This window comes from Capsella rubella, unplaced genomic scaffold (assembly GCF_000375325.1).
Source record: "Capsella rubella cultivar Monte Gargano unplaced genomic scaffold, Caprub1_0 scaffold_5, whole genome shotgun sequence".
Taxonomy (NCBI): domain Eukaryota; kingdom Viridiplantae; phylum Streptophyta; class Magnoliopsida; order Brassicales; family Brassicaceae; genus Capsella; species Capsella rubella.
The window spans coordinates 11,965,018-11,985,937 of record NW_006238919.1 but is presented as its reverse complement, the minus strand read 5'-3'; the positions used below and the strand labels follow the sequence as shown (position 1 = coordinate 11,985,937).

At 37.1% G+C, this 20,920-nt stretch overlaps 8 protein-coding genes across 13 annotated transcripts in view; 4 read left to right on the top strand and 4 right to left on the bottom strand.

Moving 5' to 3' along the window:
• The window catches only part of LOC17885578 (citrate synthase 1, peroxisomal), a 16,828-nt gene extending 14,072 nt beyond the window's left edge, over window positions 1-2,756 (top strand). Inside the window, 10 exon segments of the mRNA XM_023783197.1 lie at window positions 813-898; window positions 978-1,082; window positions 1,182-1,244; window positions 1,337-1,446; window positions 1,543-1,662; window positions 1,749-1,898; window positions 1,967-2,087; window positions 2,242-2,339; window positions 2,473-2,584; window positions 2,697-2,756. Of these exon segments, the coding sequence (XP_023638965.1) occupies window positions 813-898; window positions 978-1,082; window positions 1,182-1,244; window positions 1,337-1,446; window positions 1,543-1,662; window positions 1,749-1,898; window positions 1,967-2,087; window positions 2,242-2,339; window positions 2,473-2,584; window positions 2,697-2,756 (1,025 nt within the window).
• Window positions 2,757-3,405: 649 nt separating this feature from the next.
• On the top strand, window positions 3,406-5,160 carry LOC17884942 (V-type proton ATPase subunit D). 3 transcript variants are annotated; one of them, XM_023782713.1, is made up of 2 exons: window positions 3,406-3,568; window positions 4,166-5,160. In XM_023782713.1, the coding sequence occupies exon 2, from the start codon at window positions 4,175-4,177 to the stop codon at window positions 4,958-4,960; it is 786 nt and encodes a 261-aa protein (XP_023638481.1). In that variant the 5' UTR covers window positions 3,406-3,568; window positions 4,166-4,174; the 3' UTR covers window positions 4,961-5,160. The 3 variants fall into 3 exon arrangements, with proteins under 3 accessions (XP_023638481.1, XP_023638480.1, XP_023638479.1); XM_023782712.1 differs by having other exon boundaries at window positions 4,163-5,160; XM_023782711.1 differs by having other exon boundaries at window positions 4,133-5,160.
• Window positions 5,161-5,670: 510 nt separating this feature from the next.
• LOC17887351 (E3 ubiquitin-protein ligase At3g02290) lies at window positions 5,671-6,717 on the top strand. Of its 2 annotated transcripts, none has more exons than XM_023783342.1 (3): window positions 5,671-5,802; window positions 5,893-5,960; window positions 6,059-6,717. In XM_023783342.1, exons 1-3 carry the CDS (start codon window positions 5,671-5,673, stop codon window positions 6,654-6,656), a joined length of 798 nt encoding a protein of 265 aa, XP_023639110.1. In that variant the 3' UTR covers window positions 6,657-6,717. The 2 variants fall into 2 exon arrangements, with proteins under 2 accessions (XP_023639110.1, XP_023639111.1); XM_023783343.1 differs by having other exon boundaries at window positions 5,687-5,794.
• On the bottom strand, window positions 6,692-8,691 carry LOC17887130 (probable WRKY transcription factor 69). Of its 2 annotated transcripts, none has more exons than XM_006291598.2 (3): window positions 8,296-8,691; window positions 8,052-8,198; window positions 6,692-7,366 (listed from the first exon to the last, which is right to left on the bottom strand). In XM_006291598.2, the coding sequence occupies exons 1-3, from the start codon at window positions 8,421-8,423 to the stop codon at window positions 6,817-6,819; spliced, it is 825 nt and encodes a 274-aa protein (XP_006291660.1). In that variant the 5' UTR covers window positions 8,424-8,691; the 3' UTR covers window positions 6,692-6,816. The 2 variants fall into 2 exon arrangements, with proteins under 2 accessions (XP_006291660.1, XP_023639109.1); XM_023783341.1 differs by having other exon boundaries at window positions 8,052-8,195.
• Window positions 8,692-10,693: 2,002 nt separating this feature from the next.
• On the bottom strand, window positions 10,694-12,108 carry LOC17887163 (60S ribosomal protein L11-1). The gene is made up of 5 exons (XM_006291849.2): window positions 12,005-12,108; window positions 11,813-11,920; window positions 11,678-11,720; window positions 11,138-11,333; window positions 10,694-11,048 (listed from the first exon to the last, which is right to left on the bottom strand). The coding sequence occupies exons 1-5, from the start codon at window positions 12,005-12,007 to the stop codon at window positions 10,850-10,852; spliced, it is 549 nt and encodes a 182-aa protein (XP_006291911.1). The 5' UTR covers window positions 12,008-12,108; the 3' UTR covers window positions 10,694-10,849.
• A 154-nt stretch (window positions 12,109-12,262) lies between these two features.
• Window positions 12,263-14,479, bottom strand: LOC17884800 (probable serine/threonine-protein kinase PBL7). Its single transcript, XM_006292559.2, has 6 exons — window positions 14,096-14,479; window positions 13,681-13,919; window positions 13,421-13,556; window positions 12,985-13,243; window positions 12,758-12,890; window positions 12,263-12,680 (listed from the first exon to the last, which is right to left on the bottom strand). The coding sequence occupies exons 1-6, from the start codon at window positions 14,247-14,249 to the stop codon at window positions 12,399-12,401; spliced, it is 1,203 nt and encodes a 400-aa protein (XP_006292621.1). The 5' UTR covers window positions 14,250-14,479; the 3' UTR covers window positions 12,263-12,398.
• A 421-nt stretch (window positions 14,480-14,900) lies between these two features.
• Window positions 14,901-16,513, bottom strand: LOC17885126 (multiprotein-bridging factor 1b). Its single transcript, XM_006291954.2, has 4 exons — window positions 16,286-16,513; window positions 15,767-15,850; window positions 15,314-15,396; window positions 14,901-15,224 (listed from the first exon to the last, which is right to left on the bottom strand). Exons 1-4 carry the CDS (start codon window positions 16,425-16,427, stop codon window positions 15,105-15,107), a joined length of 429 nt encoding a protein of 142 aa, XP_006292016.1. The 5' UTR covers window positions 16,428-16,513; the 3' UTR covers window positions 14,901-15,104.
• A 1,562-nt stretch (window positions 16,514-18,075) lies between these two features.
• On the top strand, window positions 18,076-20,796 carry LOC17887333 (plant cysteine oxidase 5). 2 transcript variants are annotated; one of them, XM_006291707.2, is made up of 6 exons: window positions 18,076-18,235; window positions 18,721-18,978; window positions 19,208-19,353; window positions 19,685-19,838; window positions 19,925-20,128; window positions 20,378-20,796. In XM_006291707.2, exons 2-6 carry the CDS (start codon window positions 18,876-18,878, stop codon window positions 20,497-20,499), a joined length of 729 nt encoding a protein of 242 aa, XP_006291769.1. In that variant the 5' UTR covers window positions 18,076-18,235; window positions 18,721-18,875; the 3' UTR covers window positions 20,500-20,796. The 2 variants fall into 2 exon arrangements, with proteins under 2 accessions (XP_006291769.1, XP_006291768.1); XM_006291706.2 differs by lacking the exon at window positions 18,076-18,235 and adding an exon at window positions 18,284-18,370.
• The last annotated feature ends 124 nt before the right edge of the window (window positions 20,797-20,920 follow it).

Here is a 20,920-nt window from a genome sequence, read left to right as displayed (position 1 = left end):
GGCAGAGTTTATGGCAGGTACTGAAGCTGCAAAGCAAGCCATATGGCTTCAGGATCTACTTGGTGAAATAACTGGTTCTTCTAGTGAAAAGGTTACAATTTTCTTGGACAACAAGTCAGCTCTAGCACTCACTAAAAATCCAGTTTTTCATGGAAGAAGTAAGCATATTCATAGGCGTTATCATTTTATAAGAGAATGTGTTGAGAATGGATATATAGAAGTGGAGTATGTTCTGGGAAAGGAACAAAAGGCGGACATTTTAACAAAGGCTTTAGGGAAGATCAAGTTTAGGGAAATGAGAGAGTTCATTGGAGTTCAAGACTTGAAGAAGGATGTGTTCAAGCTTAAGGGGGAGAATGTTGAGTTAAGCTTGAAGAAGACGAAGACTTGAAGGACAAGTTATTATAATCCTACCGAGATATGGATTAGGGTTAATGGTTTTATGGTTTTATAAAGTCCTATTTGGATTAGGACTTAGGTGGTTTTGGTTTTATATAAATAGAGAAGTCGAGTTATGACTTTAGTGTGTGAGATTGAGAGATTTGTGAGAGCTTTAGTTTTGAGTTATTTTCTAAAGCAATAAAAGAAAGGTGTTTTTTATATATTCTTGATCTCTTGTTCTTAAGGTTTCTAAAACAATAGTTGCGTATCTCCTAAGTAAGTATTGCTCATCTTTCAGCTTCTTGTTGTTGCTTATGATTAATCTTTTGAGGCATGCATAAATATATGGACATGCACATGTTTGATCAATCTTTTTTGCAAATGAAACAGAAATTATGTTTTACTGATTACTTCATTTTCTTTTCTTATAGTTTATGGGAATCTGCCTTCTCAAAGTCAGCTAGCTGATTGGGAGTTTGCTATTTCTCAGAATTCAGCTGTGCCACAAGAAGTATTGGTGAGCTTCTTCTACTTATTCCTAATTGACTTTCTAAGGGATCTTCGACCTGAGATTTTATTTCTGAATGTTTTCACAGGATATCATACAGGCCATGCCTCGTGAGGCACATCCAATAGGAGCTCTTGTCACTGGGATGAATGCTCTTTCCTTCTTTTATCCGGAAGCAAATCCTTCTCTTATGGTAAGCTTTACAATCCTGCTTAATTTCTTGCTACTTACTGTTAAGATCTCCACTTTTTTGTTCTGATCTTGATTTCATGGATACTTTCATTTGGTGCAGGGCCAAGGTGTTTACAAGTCACAACAAATTCGTGATAAACAGATTGTTCGTATTCTTGGATAGGTACTGATGTATCTTTTTGATATATATATGGTGCCCTTGATCTATAATAGGACTGTGGATTCAGGTCTTTATATAATATGACGTGACTACAGGCACCAACAATTGCAGCAGCTGCTTATTTGAGGAAGGCAGGAAAGCCTCCTGTCCAACGTTTGAGCAACCTATCTTATGCAGAGAATTTCCTCTATATGGTGGAATCAATGTAAATCATCACCCTCTACATTCCCTATTTGTTTGATTAAACAGTTGCATTTGTGTGTAACATGATATATTCTTTCATCTTTCCATTTGATTACAGGGGGAATAGGTCTTACAAGCCTAATCCTCGTTTGGCTCGAGTGTTGGATATCATCTTCTTAATGCATGCTGAACATGAAATGAACTGCTCTACTGCTGCTTCTCTGCATCTTTCCTCTAGGTATTTACTTATCACTGGTTAGAGATTCATATGATGAGTCTGCTATATATATGAGATATTTTTTAATAAGTATTGTGTCTATGTAGTGGTGTTGATGTATATACTGCTGTTGCGGGAGGTGTTGGAGCCATTTATGGTCCCCTTCATGGTGGTGCAGTTGAGGCTACGATTAACATGTTAACAGAGATAGGGACTGTTGAAAAGATTCCTGAGTTCATTGAAAGCGTGAAGAACAGGTAACTCAGTACTAAGACTACAAGTATCTGGATTGTGATAAATTATTCTATTATAATGTTTCTTTCAGGAAGAGGAAGTTGTCAGGTTTTGGACACCGCATTTACAGGAACTACGACCCCCGAGGAAAAATCGTTAAGAAACTGGCGAATGAAGTGTTCTCCATTCTTGGAAGGGAGCCTCTGATTGAGGTACTTTTAGACTCTTAAGTGTTTTGTTGACAAAAAAAAAAAAAAGACTCTTAAGTGTTTCTATCGTAACCCTCCCTAGTTGATGGTTTTGTTGAATTCCTTCTTGTGGATGTGGTTTAAGAAAGATTTGGTGGATGATGATGATGTTTTTCAGGTAGCAGATGCTCTAGAGAAGGCGGCACTCTCTGATGAATATTTCATCAAAAGAAAGCTGTATCCAAATGTTGATTTCTACTCTGGCTTAATCTATAGGTAAGTCATGGATGAGTCATATAACAAATTCTTGCTAATGGGTTGCTGTAATTAGCATTGTGTTCTTTCTTTAGCTGATCAATCGATTTTGTGTAATTGGTAATTTGAAATGGGAAAAAAAACAAACAAACAGGGCAATGGGAATACCATCATCATTCCTGGCAACTGCGCGTATCGCTGGATACTTGGCACACTGGCGTGAGTCGTTAGACAATCCTGAGACTAAGATCATGAGACCCCAACAGGTAAAAATACACTCTTTGATACATCAAGTTTATTTTCAAAACGTAAAACCTTATACATGCACTTTTTTGATAGCTCAAAACGGTTCATTTTTTCTTTTGGCCACATGTACAGGTCTATAACGGAGTGTGGCTAAGGCATTACCAGGCAGTGAGCGAAAGAACCGATCAGTGATCAGTTGGGTCAAGTTTCCCATTTCGAATGCAGCAAGAAGCAAGAAGGCGTTAGCCGTCAAGTCTAAATCCTATATCTATTAATGTTTTTAAAGAATCTATATATATGTAAAGTATAGCTGGTAGTACTACCAGCAGAACTTGAATGTATAATATCTAAAGTACATGTGTGCGTAAGCCTTAATATATATATATAAGTTTGTGAAAATAATAAACAACAAAAGTATTTGTGTACTATATACCATATGTTTTAAGGTTATGATGTTTGAAGTTGAAGGTAAAACGATAAAAGAACTCATATAAATAACACATCAACGGATTTAGTAAGATAGTAGACAAGAAATATAAAAATAGATTTTATAAAAATTTTAATCCGGGCAAAAAAAAGCAGTAAGCAGTAAGCAGAGAGAGAGAGAGAGAGAGAGCCTATAGATTAGAGAGAAGTGTTGTTGGAGCACTAAAGAACGTGATGGGGCCCCACCCACAAGGGGTCCAGATTTAAAACATGAAAGTAGGTCCCACCATAAGCTGCTGAGCTGTAATATTTATTTTATTAGTATTGCAAAACAAAGCCCTTCAACTTTACGGTTAATGACAAAAATCGCCCCTTTCTTTCCTCCACGATCAGCGAGACGAGGTCGAGAGAGAGAGAATACGATCTTTCTTACTGTTCCCTCAAAATATCAAAATTTTCCCAATTTCTCCAAAGCTTCTTCCTCTATCTATCTCTCTCTCTGTCTGGTTCCAATCTATCTCAGTGATTTTTACTTGTGTGAGAAGTCGCCTCTTCTTATAGTCTCTCGTGAGGCCCAGGTATGTCATCATCCTCTTCTCTCACTCTTTTTCTCTCTTGTTTGATTTCTCCCCCATCAGAAAACAGACCATTGAAATCTCTGGGTTCTTCTTAGAGGTGTATCCCATTAAACCCGACTGATCAATTCTGAGCCTCTGATCCATATTTCATCTTCCTCGGTCTTAAAGTCGTAGACTTTTTATTCAATTTTACGTGGTGGTTCGTATTACGCAAATTTTTATCTGAATTCCTACACTTTGATTTCAATCTGGGAACAATTCATTTTGAAATCTCATGGATCTCTCTTTATGGATCGTTCGAGATTAAGATATTTAGGGTGCTTGGTTTATTATTAGCCTAAGATTTTTGAAAATTGAAACTTTTGAATCCCTGTGTATTCACATTTTTGTTCAATTCTGATACGCAAATCCAGAATTTACTAGATTTAGAGGTTGATCTCTGTCGCCATTGGTGCATGTATTGTTTCACTGCGTACAAAGTCATCTTTTGTTGTTGGTGCTGTTGTCTTCTCCCAATCTAGACGAGTTTTAATACTATTTGTTTGTGTGCTGTTTTAATGGCAGAGATTTGATCTTACCTAACTTCCTCTGCAGTAGTATTGAAAGATGGCTGGCCAAAACGCCCGTTTGAATGTGGTTCCCACTGTTACAATGCTCGGGGTTATGAAAGCCCGTCTTGTTGGAGCCACCAGAGGTCATGCCCTCCTCAAGAAGAAGAGTGATGCTTTGACTGTTCAGTTTAGGGCACTTCTCAAGAAAATCGTTACTGCAAAGGAATCCATGGGGGATATGATGAAGACATCTTCTTTTGCTCTTACCGAAGTTAAGTATGTTGCTGGCGAGAATGTCAAACATGTTGTCCTCGAGAACGTTAAAGAAGCTACATTGAAGGTTCGTTCTCGTACAGAGAATATTGCTGGAGTGAAGCTTCCCAAGTTTGATCACTTCTCTGAAGGCGAGACCAAGAATGACTTGACCGGTTTAGCTAGAGGTGGACAACAGGTCCAAGCTTGCCGTGTTGCTTATGTGAAAGCCATTGAAGTTTTAGTTGAGCTTGCTTCTCTCCAGACTTCTTTCTTGACGCTTGATGAAGCAATCAAGACGACTAACCGCAGGGTCAACGCTCTGGAAAATGTGGTGAAACCGAAGCTGGAGAATACAATCAGTTACATCAAGGGAGAGCTTGATGAGCTCGAGAGAGAGGATTTCTTCAGGTTGAAGAAGATTCAGGGATACAAGAGAAGGGAAGTCGAACGACAAGCAGCTAATGCTAAGGACTTTGCTGAGGAAATGGTTCTTGAAGGAATCTCTATGCAGAGAGGGATTTCTATTAACGCTGCTCGCAACTTCCTTGTTGGTGGTGCAGAGAAGGATACAGACATTATTTTCTGAGGTGTGGGCTCTCTCGGTCCCTTTTGTGATTGATCGATTTCTATTCTCCCTGTCATACCTTTATTACTCTCTTCATCATATTTATGTTTTCCAAATAAAAGGGATTTGATGTAGATGACATATTTGTATCATCTTGGATTGTGCTTTGCTATAATTTTCCTGAAGAGATTTGTGAGTGTTACTGTTTTGGGTAATGATAATTCCCCTGTTTCAAGATCAAACAAATGCAGAATCGTTCCTGTGCTTTCTCGAGTAAAGTTACTGTTGGATTCTATTGTTGGTGGGTTCAGCATAGCAAGGTGAGAAAGGAACTTCATGAATCCCTTTTAGAAAGTTGGGAGATTTATTTTAAGTGAGTGACAAAAGTATTCGAAGTGTAGCAATCTAAACATAAGACTTCAATAATGATGGAGTGAAGAGGCTTTCTTGAACCTTCATAGAAATATATAGCAATCTTGGACCAAGTTTTCTGGTATTGATTCTTGAACATAACATTCAGTTTAAGATTTAGGTCATGATGTGAGCATGATACTTGTTCAGGAGACATGGCATCACATACTAGGACATATATTCCTTGCTTAATTTATCAGCCTTTAGGGAATCATATAAGTGGAGAAAGAATAACTCAAAGCAAGAAAAGGAATATAAACTCCATTACAAAAACTTATCATATCTCTTCTTTGGAACAAGAAAGCCATTCATTCTCAGCTATGAACAATAACAGAAATGGCTTTTCTTCTATTCCAAATCAACCCAATTATAGTTATGATACGGATACACGATCGTCTGGTTGGCGAGTTCCTGCTTTCTCTTCGCAGAACTCATGGTCCAGGAGTAATTCAGTAAGTCAAGTTTTCTTCTTACCATATACAATCCTAGAGGTCCATGTTTTAGCCTCCTTATCAATTTGATGTTTCGGTATCCTCTTTCAGATAGTTAACAGACGGTTGCTCGATGGTCTTCCAGCCACTTACTCAAGTACATCGATTTCATCCACAGTGTACTTAAACCATCATCCTCTGAGTATTTCTGCTTTCGATTTTGTTTTAAAGTCTTTATATCCTCTTCAAGAACTTGAAAAACCATTGTTCTTGGCAGAGATATAGTACCACCATCACATACTCGACATCAGATTCCAATGCGTAACAGCAGCAACCCGCGAAGACGGCACCTCGAGGCACTAAGGCAAGCTGTCCACAACCATTCCGGTAGACCAGAGAGCAGCTCAACATCATCATCACAAGCCCACGAAGAAGAGGAGATCCTCAAACATATAACAAAAGAGACATATAACCCCGTTCCAAAAAGCACTCTTCTAAGAAGCCTGAGCATATATTACAGAAACAAAACCCCGGGAAATGAAAACGCAAGAAGCAGTCGAGATCTCCCAGGGGAAGAAGAAGACAAGAGATGCTCCGTGTGTTTAGAAGACTTTGAGCCCAAGGAAACAGTGATGGTCACTCCTTGCAAACACATGTTTCATGAGGAATGTATAGTTCCATGGTTGAAGAGCAAAGGACAGTGCCCTGTCTGTAGATTCGTCATACTGAAGCCGGCAAAACAAGACTCTTCTCCGGCTAATGTCACAAATCCCGCCGGGGACATGAGAATGAACGATCTCTTCACGTTAGAGCTGCTCTCTGTGGTGAGAGCAATGGAAGAAACTTTCCTTTTTGGTTATCCTCGTCGCATGTAAAAAATCTTTGTACCTTAAAAACTAACTACTTTGAATTCTCTCAAATGATATTACTTTATTAGTTGGGTTTCTTTTTTTTATAAACGAATCATATGAATCCACCATTGATACACCTTTACAGTGGAAAAAAAAAAATTGTTTTGGCTACACACACATACACTCATCTAGAACTATCACAGAAAGGAATGGCGCCAAAATCGCATCTCCTATGTTGGTCCTCCGTCGCCACCGTCCCACGGCGGAACACGGAGGCGCAATCAGGTAAATCACCGAGATCACCAAACAGAGAGTCGTCTTCCTCTCCGCCTTCTGAAAAACCTCTCTCTAGCGTTACGTCGAGAAAATTAGAAGAACCAGATGATGATGAGATGGACGCGTCGTAGAACCACCCGAACTCGCCAACTTCGCTGTAGCAGCCACCTAAGAGCAACGGAGAGTCCACGTGGCTCAAATCTAATCCCGCCGGAGGTTCCTCTACGGCGGCTACGGTTAGTTCCTCCTCCTCCTCCTCCTCGTATTCTTCCTCTTTCTTGGCTGTTTTAAGGACGACGGAGGAGCGGTGGTGGGATTTGTTGTTAGCGGCGGAGGAAGGGAAAGGGTGGTTGTGGTCGCAGGCGTAAGTAATCATGAGCTTCGAAGGGTCAACACGGCTTCTCTCCACCTGCTTCCTCGCCGGACAACCTTTTGAGCTACTACATCTGTAATATCCCCTGAAACAGTCATACCATTTTACATTTTGTTAGCAAATCAATATACTCAAAACATAACACGCAACTTTACATGAAAAATACTCAAAAACTAACACCAAATTTATAACTAAAATTTAGCTCAAAAAAATTTAAAATTGCAAGCTTACGTGAATAATAATAGTTAAATTTCCAAAAATGTAACCTCAAGAAATGGAAATAAATGAGTTATAGAGAATAGTATAATATATATTGGCACGTTAATCACGTACATAAATATATATGAAAAAATACTTTTTATTTTATTTTTTCCTTTTTGTGCGCATTACCTTTTGTGGCTTTCTCTTTTAGAAGATCAAGATCTACCGCTACTTTAATATTTCTCACATCCCCGAGGTTATCCACAACTATATAATACTCTACTACTACTAAATTAAACTTTAAACATGAAAATTTCAATTAGTGAACCCATCTAATTGTTCCTTAATCACAAAGTTTTAAAACCCCTTCCCAAGGATTAAGGAGCTGGCGCGTGAGACCACGCCATATCAAACGCGTCCCGTTTATCACATGGTGCGTATGTTAGCCCAACCACCGTAAAGGTTAACGTACGCTTTTTTCTCATTTTCTAAGCCGCCGCTGATTTAAAACGAGAAAAGAAAGAAAGGTAATCTAAACTCTAAAGTGGTGTTGTGTAGTAAATTTGAACCTGGGATAAGGCGAGCCTTTGATCGGCTTTTGTCCGTATTTTCGCCAAGCCCATGAATCGGACGGTGGATATACTTCTCCTCTGCTCTTAGATCCTTCCACGTCAGCAATCGGAACTGAGACAACTCTCTTCTCCACGTTCCTCCTACTACACACAACACACAATTATTTTTAACATTTTCATATCACTCTTTTTTTTTCTGAACAATTCGTCGTAATCTCTGATAGAAGAAAGCTCCACAAACCTTTTCTTTGGAGTTGGTTTGGAGATCTTGGAGTCTTCGCAAGAAGAAGGGGACTCAGGAACGGCGTCGTTGTAAGTCTCATCTTCTTCGTCGTCCGATTCTTGAATTGCTGCTCTACGGTGGTGCATGATTTCCCGATTTCGCCAAAGGAAACAGAGAGCAGAGGATGATTTTTATTTATTTATTTATTTGCAGGGGATGGAGGGGAAGGGGGGATGATTAAGAAGGTGATTAGTGAGAGGGTTTTAATCAAAATCTGATGTGATTATTATTATTCTCTACTTGTTTTTTTGGGGACGTGCAGGCAAATATCAAAGAAGGGGGGCTATTTTATTTTATTTATTATATTTATTTATTTTGTCTATTGGTTGTTATATTTTATTTGAATATAAATATGCCCAGTTGTTTTGTAGTGATATATTATATGATATTTGTTTATTTTATTTTGAAAGGTTCTCTTATCTTTCTCTCTCTCTTGGAAATTTTATTTTATTATTAGTATTACCATAAGGTTTTTGGCTATTCAAATGATTTCTTTAATTAGCTGGACATTTTGATTAAGTCCATGCATAATTATGCAAAAAATTAATCTGTATTATATTTATCCGCATCTGATCTATATAGACTGTGATGTTTTATTTTTTGCTGTCCATGTAAGAACAATTAAAATTATGCACAAACAGAGATACATATTGCTCGTTTTTTTATATATCGAAAATAAAGTTAGTTTATAAATGAATTTTTTAAAAAGTTAGTTTATAAAACCCATCTAACTCTTAAATGAAACCCGAATGCAGAGATGGATATATTACAGTTATATGTTTAAATCCAGACGTGACTTCTTATGTTTAAATGCAGAGTTGATTTGGTCCGTTTCAGTATCCCAAAATGCATCATGTTTGTGAACACAAATAACATACTACTACATTTTATTATGTTTATGATTTTATCAGTTTTGGACTACAATCTTCGACCTATTGAAAATTAACGAAGGTCATTTTCACTCACAGATTTATGAACTAATGTGTTTTCATGTCTTATGAATCCAGTATCGAATTAAGATAAGAATCCACTCGTTACTTATTGGTACATTATTAAGTTAATTAAAAAAAATTATGAATCTTGCATAAACAACCAATCTCTTTACATCACTTTGTATGCAAAAACATGTTTGGTTTTGTGTGTGTTTGGCTCGTAACCAAAATGTTTTGCAGAGAGCAGTGTACCTTTGTGCCCCCTTTCCATGGAAAACAAAAGATGTCACATTTGATGACGTTTCGTTTGTTGTAGGACTTTGCCTAAGTAAAAAAGCTGCAAACTCATTTTTGGGATGCAAAATACAATACATATAAAAACATAAACATATAACCCTAGGTCTAGATAAATGACATAATATTTTATAAATTTGTATTACAGAAATTTGTGCTGGAAATGGCTAATAATAAATATGTGTGTGATCGTTTGAACAAAAAAAAAAAATATGTGTGTGATCAAGTCAAGATTCCTCCAGTCATTTAATAAAATTGTAAAATCATAAATAGATAAAACTATAAAAAAAAGCCTGTGTCATAATTAATAGTTTAATTACTCCATTATTGTCTCCAACTTCTCTCTGTCAGAATAGAGCCAATTTTTATTTTATTTTTCTGGTTGTATAGGGTTTTTGATTAGTTTATATATGTAACGCGTGTATATATATGTATATATGTTTGAATTGGTCATTTTGTGATGATCATGATAAGTTAATGTCGAACCAATCAATAATTCGGCTCGAATCTGATGCAGCTGAGAATTGACAATGAAACATGATTGGATAATATTTTTTTATCTTTGTTACGATGTTAAATACTATATAATGTTACAAGTACAAGGTAATTTATTATCGACACGTCTTTTATATACTTTTAAACATATATATACGCATAGTCAAAGATTCTTTTTAATAAGACAAATGTAAAAATTGCATTTTCGCATTCGTTCAATAATCCTCACGTAAGTATATATTATTATCTATAATTGGATGGATCGGATGATAAAAATATCTCCGAATATCCAATCCAAACGACCTATAAACCAGTTAATCTTATACATATCTATCTATAAGACACCCTAATGCGATCATAACTCATATTAACCCATTCGACAAGAAAAAACGACTCAAACCGATTTTACTTCGAAAGTTTGAATGCAGATTACAAACCATCCCTTCCGAGGATTGTCTTCGATGGTTGTTCAATTAAGAATCTTCTTGTTTATCAAAAAACACGGTTTAGGGTTGACATATATAAATTTAAACAGAGAATTTTCATTACCTACTCTCTGTCGGAGTATCGATGATCATTCATAGATCTAATTATCTCGAAAATGTGTGTTGTAGATTTTTTAGTCAGCTTATAAATTAGTCGATAACAAAGGTAATTGTAGATAGGCAAATATCTATAGAAGTAAAATTCAAATGTCTGAAGATCATAGAAGCATAGCAAAACTGAGAAAATACGATTCGAACCGGTATAGAAAGAACCAGTTGTAAATCTTTTTGTTTTACACATCTGTTTTAGCCGGTAATGTTCTGAGACTTGTTGAGAATGACTCCTTCGTACTTCACCTGGAACCATTTCATGGCATCATCTTTCGTCACTCTATGCTGGATTCCAACACGAGCCTTGCATCTTCTGCGACGTGCCACACGGTAACCGGGTCTCTCAAGAACAACATAGAAGTCCATTCCGTAGATTCCAGTTGATGGATCATACCTAAGATGAAAATCCCAGTTTGATTAATGGTTACACAAAGCCACTCTTAAGCTGTTCTATGTATGTGTTAGAAAGATAGAGACACTTACTTGATACCCAAATCAATGTGCTCCTGAATACCAAAACCAAAGCAACCAGTGTCGCTAAAGTTTCTCCTCAAGAGTTCATATTCCTTAACTTTCAGTCCACTCTCAAGAAGCTGCATTGCCTTCTCTCCCCTGACAGTGACGTAGCAAGCAATCTTCTCATTACGTCTGATACCAAAAGAACGAACAGTGTATCGAGCTGCAAAAGAGACAAGTGTTTTGGAAATCTCATCATCCACAACAAATTCATACACCAGAAGCTGAGGACACAAATTATTAAAAGCAACCGAAATAAAACAGAGACGACAATTGATAGCTACTGATTCTCACTACAACTCTGATGATCCAGGACCATAACAACCAAGAATCATCTTTATCTCAGAGCTAAAGAAGGGACTGATGAGCTAAAGAAAACGCAATTTCCTACACTAATTTATCGTCCTAAACTTGGAAGAAGTTATTTTCCAATTTTTTAGTTTTGAGTGAGATAGCTAAATTGTTCCGACAAGTAGAAAACTAATTCAACTTAGAAGAAAAACTCACCCTTGGAGAAGACAGGAGTCTGACCACTCAATTGTTCCAACACCTACAAAATAACCAAAGAACTAATTCGATTCAAATCGAGCACAATCAGGGGAACAAAACAAAAAAGATGAATGAAGTTCAAAATTAAAAAACCTTGGAGGCTCTCGTGAGACGATCTCCACTCTCACCGACTGAGATGTTGAGAACCAGCTTCTGCACTTTAATGTCCCTCATTGGGTTCGATAGCTTCTTCTCCGACGCCTGATTCAACCAAAAACATAAATCACCACATATTTACTTGGAAAATCCTAACACGTACACGCATAAGAAATAAATCCGACGGACCATTTCGGGTTAGGGTGTAAATCTCCGGCCGACGGAATCGAAAAGAGGAAACGAAGATGAAGCGGCAAAGTATATAAACCCTAGATCTAATAAGCCACTAGGGTTCTAAGCTAATTTAGGACTGCGCTATGACGCTTTTACCCTCCCTCTTCCAACACGCCCAAGTTACTCGCACGTGACCTTTTTGTTTTGAGATTCAGTAGACATTCTAATGGGCCAGGATCAGCCCATAGACCAAATGTAGTAATTTCTCTTTAATGTATTTAAAAAGTCTTTATTTGATATGATCATTATTAATTCCCATGTTTGGTCACCCAAAGTGTAACATTAGAGTCTGTTTTAGCAAATCCAGTGGGTACATAAAAGAAGCCTTACATTTTGTTTTCTCTCTGATTTACTGAGAACCGATGCTTGCTTTACCCGGCGAATTAGGAGACCGAGCCAAGCTAAAGCTACTGGAGCAGCCACTAAGCTTTGAAGCTGACCTACGGTTTCTCACTAACGGAACCAGTGACTGCACCACATCTGCCATTAATGGTCTGTAATCAGCTTCTGCTTGAACACACATTGCTGCTATTGCTGCAACTTGAACAACTTCTTTTGTCGAGTACTGTCCTTCGAGTGTTGGATCCATTATGTCTACTACTTTCTCTCTATCAGCCAATAGAGGCAAAGCCTGGAGAAAAGGAAAAGAGAAGTTATTAGAGCAAACAACAAGACGACACAAGAGCAGTTTCTGAAAGGAATGTGTACCCAAGAGACAAGAACGCCTTCCCCTGTAGCTCTCTTCATATCTACTGGAACTCTACCAGTTAGCAACTCTAACAGGACTACACCATAACTATAGACATCTGATTTTGTTGTCAGGTGACCGGTTAATGCGTACCTGAACAAGAAATTAAAAAAAGATGGCTGTTATACCCAGCTAATCAAGTTGAAGTGATGGAAGAACAAAGAAATTGATTGAGTGGAAAACATACTCAGGAGCTACATATCCTTGTGTGCCTAATACACGGGTTGATACATGTCCACCAGCTTTATCCGATCCCACTTTGGCCAATCCGAAATCTGAAACTTTGGCATTGAAGTTTCTGTCCAGCAGAATATTGCTGCTCTTAAAGTCTCTGTGAATCACTGGGGGTGATACTTGTTCATGGAGATATTCCAAGCCTTTTGCAGCTTCCAGAGCTATTCTCATCCGAGTTTCCCAATCTAATCTCGGTGGGACAGAACCAGATCCTATATGCAAGAAAAAGCTATCAAATACACAATGAGAACTCAAGATGCTATGTTCACCAGTTAGTAACTACAAGACACTATCTAGGATTCTATTACCTAATGGATATACATAGAAGTAAAAAGAGGAAAACTTCTAACAAGCAACAACATTTACCAATACTGGCAGAATGAACTTACTGTTGTTAAGATACAGGTGTTCCTGCAGACCACCATTTGCCATGAACTCATACACAAGCAGCTTGTGACTATTATCTGAGCAATAGCCAAGAAGTGCCAACAAGTACGGTGAACGCAGGCGGCTTAGTAACTCAACCTGTCACCGGGAAAAAAATTAAAAAATTGATCAATTGGTTTAAGCAATCGAAAATTCTACAAAATGCAAAATGTAAATAAGCTTGAAAAGCAAAAGAACAATGAAGAAGCTCAAATAAACAAACCTCCATCTTGAATTCTTCTTCCCCTTGCTTCCCTGCATGATCCATGAACTTGATAGCAACTTTTCTCCCATCGCTAAGCACACCACGATAAACCAACCCAAAGCCACCATGCCCAACCACATTAGACTTGCTAAACCCACCAGTCGCTGAATGCAATTGCTTAAAAGTGAAAATCTGCAGCCCATTGTCAGTAACATCTTGTAGCTTTTGACAATCACCTTTCTCCTCGCAATCAAACCCTAAAAGAATCGACAACAAATTCAATACCCAGAATACAAAATCGAACCCTAATTAAAAACCATCTTCCAAATTAGAAACAAATTGCAGTATCCGGCGAAACAGAGAGTGTAAGAAGAAGGAAATGCAGATAGAGATAAGAGGAAGAAATTAAAAATGTAAAATTGTTGAGCTTTACTCTTGCTAATCCTGTGACGCTTAGAAACTTTGTTACGAATGTAGCAGTAGTAGCTAAAGGCAACGAACAAAGAAGACAGAGCAAGACAAGCAAGAACGACAATGGCTACAAGTGCAGCGCGCTCTTTCTTTTGGTATGCTTCGTCTGTCTCCATTTCTGTCTCCCCCAAAAGTAGAAGACGAGAAAAGAAGCCTTTGTACTAGTTTCCAGAAATGGAAAAGAAAAGAAAAATGTGAAAACCCTAGAAATTGCCACTCAGGGTCTATGAGATGGAGGAGATGAGATTGAAACAGTAGAGGAATAACTTAGAGCTTCGGGTTTCGTGAAAATTAGTTTTTTTCTTGTTTTTGATTTTTATGTTTGTGTGTGTGTGTGTGAATGTCAGCTTCACTGACTCACTGTACTGTTTTGTTTTGTGGCGCGGGGAATAGTTGCAGGGATGTACGTATTCACGACAACTTTACACTCTTTTCCCTTTACTTTATGTTTGTACAGTTTAGTCCCCGAGTGTTAATGTATATATGGATTCTAGACCAAGCGTAAACAGTTGAAATGAAACACAATTAAAAAAGCCCAAAATCAGAAATATCTAGCCCAAAATACAAGCTCATCTTTATCTACAGTATACAGTATGTATATTTTGGCTTCCGAGTAATTTTCAGATTGACAACTATTTGTTCCATAAAATTCTTTTTTTTTTCTCAATAATGTAGCGAGAGTCGAGACTGCATCAGTTTCAAATTTCAAACTTTTTTACATAAAAATATACTAGATTTGTGGAAGTCGGGGTTTACGAGACACGACGAAAACGAAAACAGATTATTTATAATGACAAAAGGTTCCAAACAGCTTTGTTTGTGTCTTACATCATAAAAGATTCCTCGCAACACACTACTATGCCATTAAACCAACCATATAGTTTTCATAGCATATGGTAAAAGCATCTGAACTGGAGAAACTGGGATTAGCTTTTTTTTTTTTTTCTTATAGCTTGAGAGAGATTTGTTCCTTACTTCTTTCCACGGAGTTTGGCACCAAGAGCTCTCTCCAGCTTCGAAAGGATCTGTTGATTTGGAATTGCTTTCCCTGACTCGTATTCTTGGATCACTTGTGGCTTTTCATTGATCAGCTACAGAAAGCAAAACATATATAATGTTATCATCATGAATCTCGTTACATACGAACAAGTAAAGTAACAACAGAGAAAAGAGAAAGTACTTGGGCGAGTTGCGATTGAGTGAGCTTCTTCTCCCCTCTGGCATGCATGATGGCTTTCTTCAACTCAGTAGGCACACGATCATCTGATTATACAGCCCATACACAGACAAGCTGTTAGAAGTCTGATTATACAACCCATACACAGACAAGGTGTTAGAAGTATAACCAACATTTCCTAATCAACCTATCACAAGAATGGAATACACAATGATTTGCAAAAACTACAATACATAAAGCTTCAGCTCTTTGGCATCCCTATAACCCATCAACAAATAAAAGACTCCCTCTTACTAAAATTGTAGAAAGCATGAAGAACCCAGAAAGACATGGCCCTAATAAGAACACGACTAGTAAACAACAATGTCCCAGAATACAGAGGCAGGTACTAACTAATATCTCTGTGTCAGTGCATAATAAAATATCAGATGAATAATTCGGATATAATCTACTCACGAGATAAGTTCTCAGTGTCATCATCAAGCCTCTTCGTGTTCAAGGAGGTTCCGCTTGATGCAGCCTTGTTGGATCCAGCATTGACTAAAACCAAGCAAATACAAAAGAGATCCGGTTAGACAACTATAACATTCATGCTGAACAAAAAAAAAGAAAAAAAGATTCGTGAATACAGAAAACAAGTAGTACTCGAGCAATAATCAATTAGCAAACCTCAAGCAAAATTGTTACTCCTGCAAACAGCAATCGAAATAATCACAAACCTAGAAACCTAATACAAATGACAAATTATCTCATGAAATCATAATAATCCAGTGGCGGCGAAGACAATTAAATAACCCTAATCCTGGAAACTTGAAAAAAAAAACACAGCGTAGAAACAACTCAACCTAGATTCAGTCACCAAAAATCAGAGCCTAAACCGAATAAATCTTTTCGCAAAGCTTAGTAAAAGAAGGCAGATCAGAGAGAGAGAGAGATCGAGAGAAAAAAAAAAAAAAGAAGAAGGAGAAAACAAACATTTCCGAACGGTCTCGATATCGGCGCCGCTTCGACGAGCGGCGTTGACAGTCTTCTCGTCGCGCTTAGCGGCAGAGTTAGGAGCTTTCTTACGGATCACAACTGGTTCCCAATCCTGAGTCATCGGTCCAACTCCTGCCATGGCTTCTCTTAGGAGAGAGATTTTTGCTTTTCTTCTTCTTTTTTAGGTTTTTCTTCGGTCTCTCGTGGATAATAATAAAAAGAAATGTAAGAGAGAAGAAGAGGATCTAGATAAAAATGAATCAGACCAAAATCAATTTTATATTTCTGATTTTTTCCATAAGGGGTAATTAAGTAAATAGCTAACTTTGAAGTCCCCTTCAGATAAAAATATCTTGCCGAGGATAGTTTCGTCCAAAAGACCGAGAAAGCCCGTTTGGAATTGTTAAGACAAAACGGACTTGTAGGCTACTAATACACCTTAATATGTGCTTGTTCAATAGCTTAAGAATGTATGTATAGAATAAAATGCATAACATTGATAAAATTGCAAGGATTGTTGTTTAATTTGCGAGTTTAAACAACAGATAAGCGATGCATAGGTGTCAAATTTTTATTGGGTGGAAGGAAAATAGAAAAAAAAAATTCTGAACTTTCTCTCTCTCTTTATCCGGAGTCTCTCTCTCCCTAGTTTCTCTCTCTTTCTCTCCATGGATGAAGAAAGCATGGAAAACGAATCAGTTTCTGGTAATTTGAGAGGGGTATACGTGTTATTTTCTTCTCTTATCTTCGTAATCATTTTCTCTCTTGATCGATGGTTTAATCGGTGGTGATAAAACTTCAAGATCGGATCCGAAATGTTGACTCAATCGAAGATCTAACTGAAGAATCAATGTGTGGTTTGGTCCAAGGGGGTTTATAAGAGCAGCTCAATCGAAGATCCAACTGAAGAATAAATTTTGTTTTTGTTTTAAACACTTCATTAAGAATCATACCATTGGATCACCAATATTTTTAACATCAAAATAAAGTTGCTTATGAATTTATTTTATAAAAATTAATGTAAAAAAATGTGTAAGCACCCTCACCATTGGAGATGCTCTAAGCTATACCTTTCATAGATCAAAGGTTATTATTACAAAAGGTTTGGGCTTTCCAAAGTGTAAAAAACACACCAATAGAGAGAATTACACGTCCCATCCTAGTATGTGTGTATGAGCATGATAGGCAATAGCTAAAAGATAACATATAATTTTACACTTTTTAATAGAATATTTTATATGTACCTTTCTTTTTTGTTTTTATAATCATAATCAAACTATTCATATTTAACAAAATCTGTGAAGTTTGTTTTTTCTTCTTAAGCTAGTTATCTTGTAAATATTTTTTTAAATAAAATATCTACCATTCTCTCTTTCCTCATATTCCTAATAAACAAAAATCTACATCATGAATTCTCTTGATTAATTCCAAACTACCACAAAACAATGAAAAAAAAAATACGATATAGAACCAAGAGATTGTAGTTAAAATACATATATTTGCTACTTGCGTTGTTTGATATTAAATTATGTAATTAACATTGAATTAAAACGAGATTTGTCCGGTCAACTCCGTATTAAAATGATTAAAAAAAAAGTTACCTTTATTTTTATATATATACAAATACAACTCGTAAGAGAATGTATCAATTAGTCATTGTTGGTTGGCCAAAATAAATAAAGTTGTAGTTTGTTCTCGGTGCTAGAGAGAAAATAGGTGGAATTGATTCGAACCAAAAACAAAAAGCGAAGGGGTTGAAATTGACTATTTGAAAAGTAAGGGGGGGAGAGAGTGAGACTTGACGTTTATAAATGACTCAGAAAGCAAAAAAGATCAAATTCTGATTCTTCCTCCTCCTCCTCCGACTGACTTGAAATCATTTCCATCATCGTTTCGTTTTCCTCCGATTCTCTTCTTCTTCGGATTTTTCACTCTTCTGCTCGAAAGGTGGTCTCTCACTCTCACTGTCTCTCTCTATCACCATAGAAATTCGAAGCTCACCTTTTCATCTCTATTATTATCTATCTCCTTCTGCTTCTAGTTATAGCTGGTTCATCTTTCTTCTACTTGCTCCAACGACTCGTAATCTTTATTCCTCTTGTTCCAGTATCTTCTCTAAATTGTGTTTTTTTTTGTTTGTGATATTCTTGAGTGAATTGTTAGAATCTTCTGGGCACCGTTCAATTCGATTTATGATCCAGTTTAGCAAAATAACTTGACCTAAATTCTATTCCTAGCAATATGTTTTTCTTCATGTGACTGAGCTCAATTAGGTAGATGCAGTGATTTTTAAAAACACCACTTTGTCAGAGACGCCAGAGCTCCTGGATTTGTATTATCTGTTTTTTTTTTTTTTTTTTCCAGATTTGTTTGTTTCGATTCTGGAGCTCTGTATGAAGTTAAAAATATATTTTTATTTTCTCTTCTTTCAGGGCAGTGATTGAGAATCATTGAAGAAGGTGGTCGCTGGTGCTGAAACTGGAAAAAACAGATACGGTTCACTCATCTTTGGTTTTTAGATAACTCAAAGCTTGATCAGTGCAACTTAGGAGCTCTAAGAAGTTGGAGTTTTCTTCCATTTCGTATCATGCCGTATTATATTCAGAGGCTTTTCAATACTTGCAAGGCATCTCTCTCACCTAATGGACCTGTGTCTGAAGAGGCCTTAGACAAGGTTCGCAATATGTTGGGTAGGGGACTACATTTTCTTATCCACTGTCTTGCAAATGTTGTTCCCTTGTCTTTCTACAATATTGCTTGCTCCATAATGTTTTTTTAGGGACTCTGTGTTGCTCGTGATGTCTGAATTACAGTACTAGTTTTGGGTATCGCACTCTCTTGTGTCATCATTAGACTGCTGTTTTTTTTATAAGGTCTAATATTTGCAAACATACTTAATACCTTTATTTCCTGTTTCAGAGAAAATCAAGCCATCTGATGTTGGTCTCGAACAAGAAGCTCAATTGGTGCGTAACTGGCCTGGTCCTGGGAACGAACGTAATGGAAACCATCATTCTCTGCCAGCAATAAAATATCTTCAGTTACATGAGTGTGACAGCTTCTCAGTGAGCATACTTTCTTTCAGGATGGGTTCGCATGTAGTTTTCACTTTTAAACGTTTGAGCATGCCTTCACTAATATATTGAAAAATGAGCTATGATATATTTAGGCATTATACTTTATGTGAAGCTGCTCATTTTTAGTAGAACTACCTAAGCTAGACTTCTCATGTTGAAACCAGATCTCTCATCATTACTAATCTTTTTGGTCTCTGTTCTGGCCATTGCTCTCAGCCATGAGGCAACACGCTCGTATACTGCATTTAAACAAAGTTCTGAAGTGAAGATTCCTGTTTTTTCTTGTCTGCTTATTCGGCTTTGATCATTATTTCGTCAGATTGGAATTTTCTGCATGCCACCTGGGTCTGTCATACCACTTCATAATCATCCAGGCATGACAGTTCTAAGCAAGCTTGTTTATGGTTCAATGCACGTGAAGTCATATGATTGGGCTGAGCCTGACCCATCAGAGCTAGACGATCCATTACAAGGTAATAGTGACATGTAAACTGCCCCAGTGTAGCTTCTATGCGAATCATTTCAAAATCAGTAATCTGTTGTTCCCTTTTACTCATAGCAAGACCTGCAAAGCTGGTCAAGGATACTGATATGACTGCCCCTAGCCCAGCGACCACTCTATATCCAACGACCGGTGGCAACATTCACTGTTTCAAAGCCATTACTCATTGTGCAATCTTCGACATCTTATCTCCTCCATACTCTTCTACTCATGGCAGACACTGCAACTACTTCCGCAAATCCCCAATACGAGACTTACCTGGTAACTTCACGAGGAAACCACTTTATAACTTAATTGCTTAAAAATGCTACTATATTTCTTAATGTTGCTACTTTCATAGCACTTTGTTGAGGAATCATGGGCTAAACCACTATAGGTGCTTGATTAGATAAGAGTCTAAATGTAGATTCATGGAACATGCTCATTATGTGTATTGCTAAACAGATTTGGTTTACGACTATCATTTGTTACTATGGCTATGTTTTTGATGAACATCATTTTTGAAACCAGGTGAGATTGAAGTGATGAATGGAGAGGTGATCTCAAATGTGACATGGCTCGAAGAGTATCAACCTCCTGATAGCTTTGTGATATGGAGAGTTCCGTACAGAGGTCCTGTGATTAGAAAATGAGATTACAAAAAGCTTTAAGCATATAAGAAAAGAGCTGAGAGAGAAAGGAGCTTATCATGAGGAGAATAATTGGTAAACCATTCAGAGGCTGGCTGCAATGGTCGAGGTTCTTACATAAATGTGACCACATTAAAAGTTCAGCTTATTTCGTGGTATGATAATGTTTACCTCATACATCTTTATGAATACTTCACTAGTTTAATATTATAATTTTTTTGGGTCCATTGTTATATGCAGCTAATAAAACAATTGCTCAGAAACAGTGTCATATATAGGTTTTATATTTTTTTGTTTCCATTGATCTTTTACCTATCTTTATTTCATGTCTATACCATAGCAACTTTGAATTCTTCTGTTGGCCATGAGAGTAATTAAGAAACTAATGCAGTTTTTCATACAATTTGCTATGAGACATAGATGA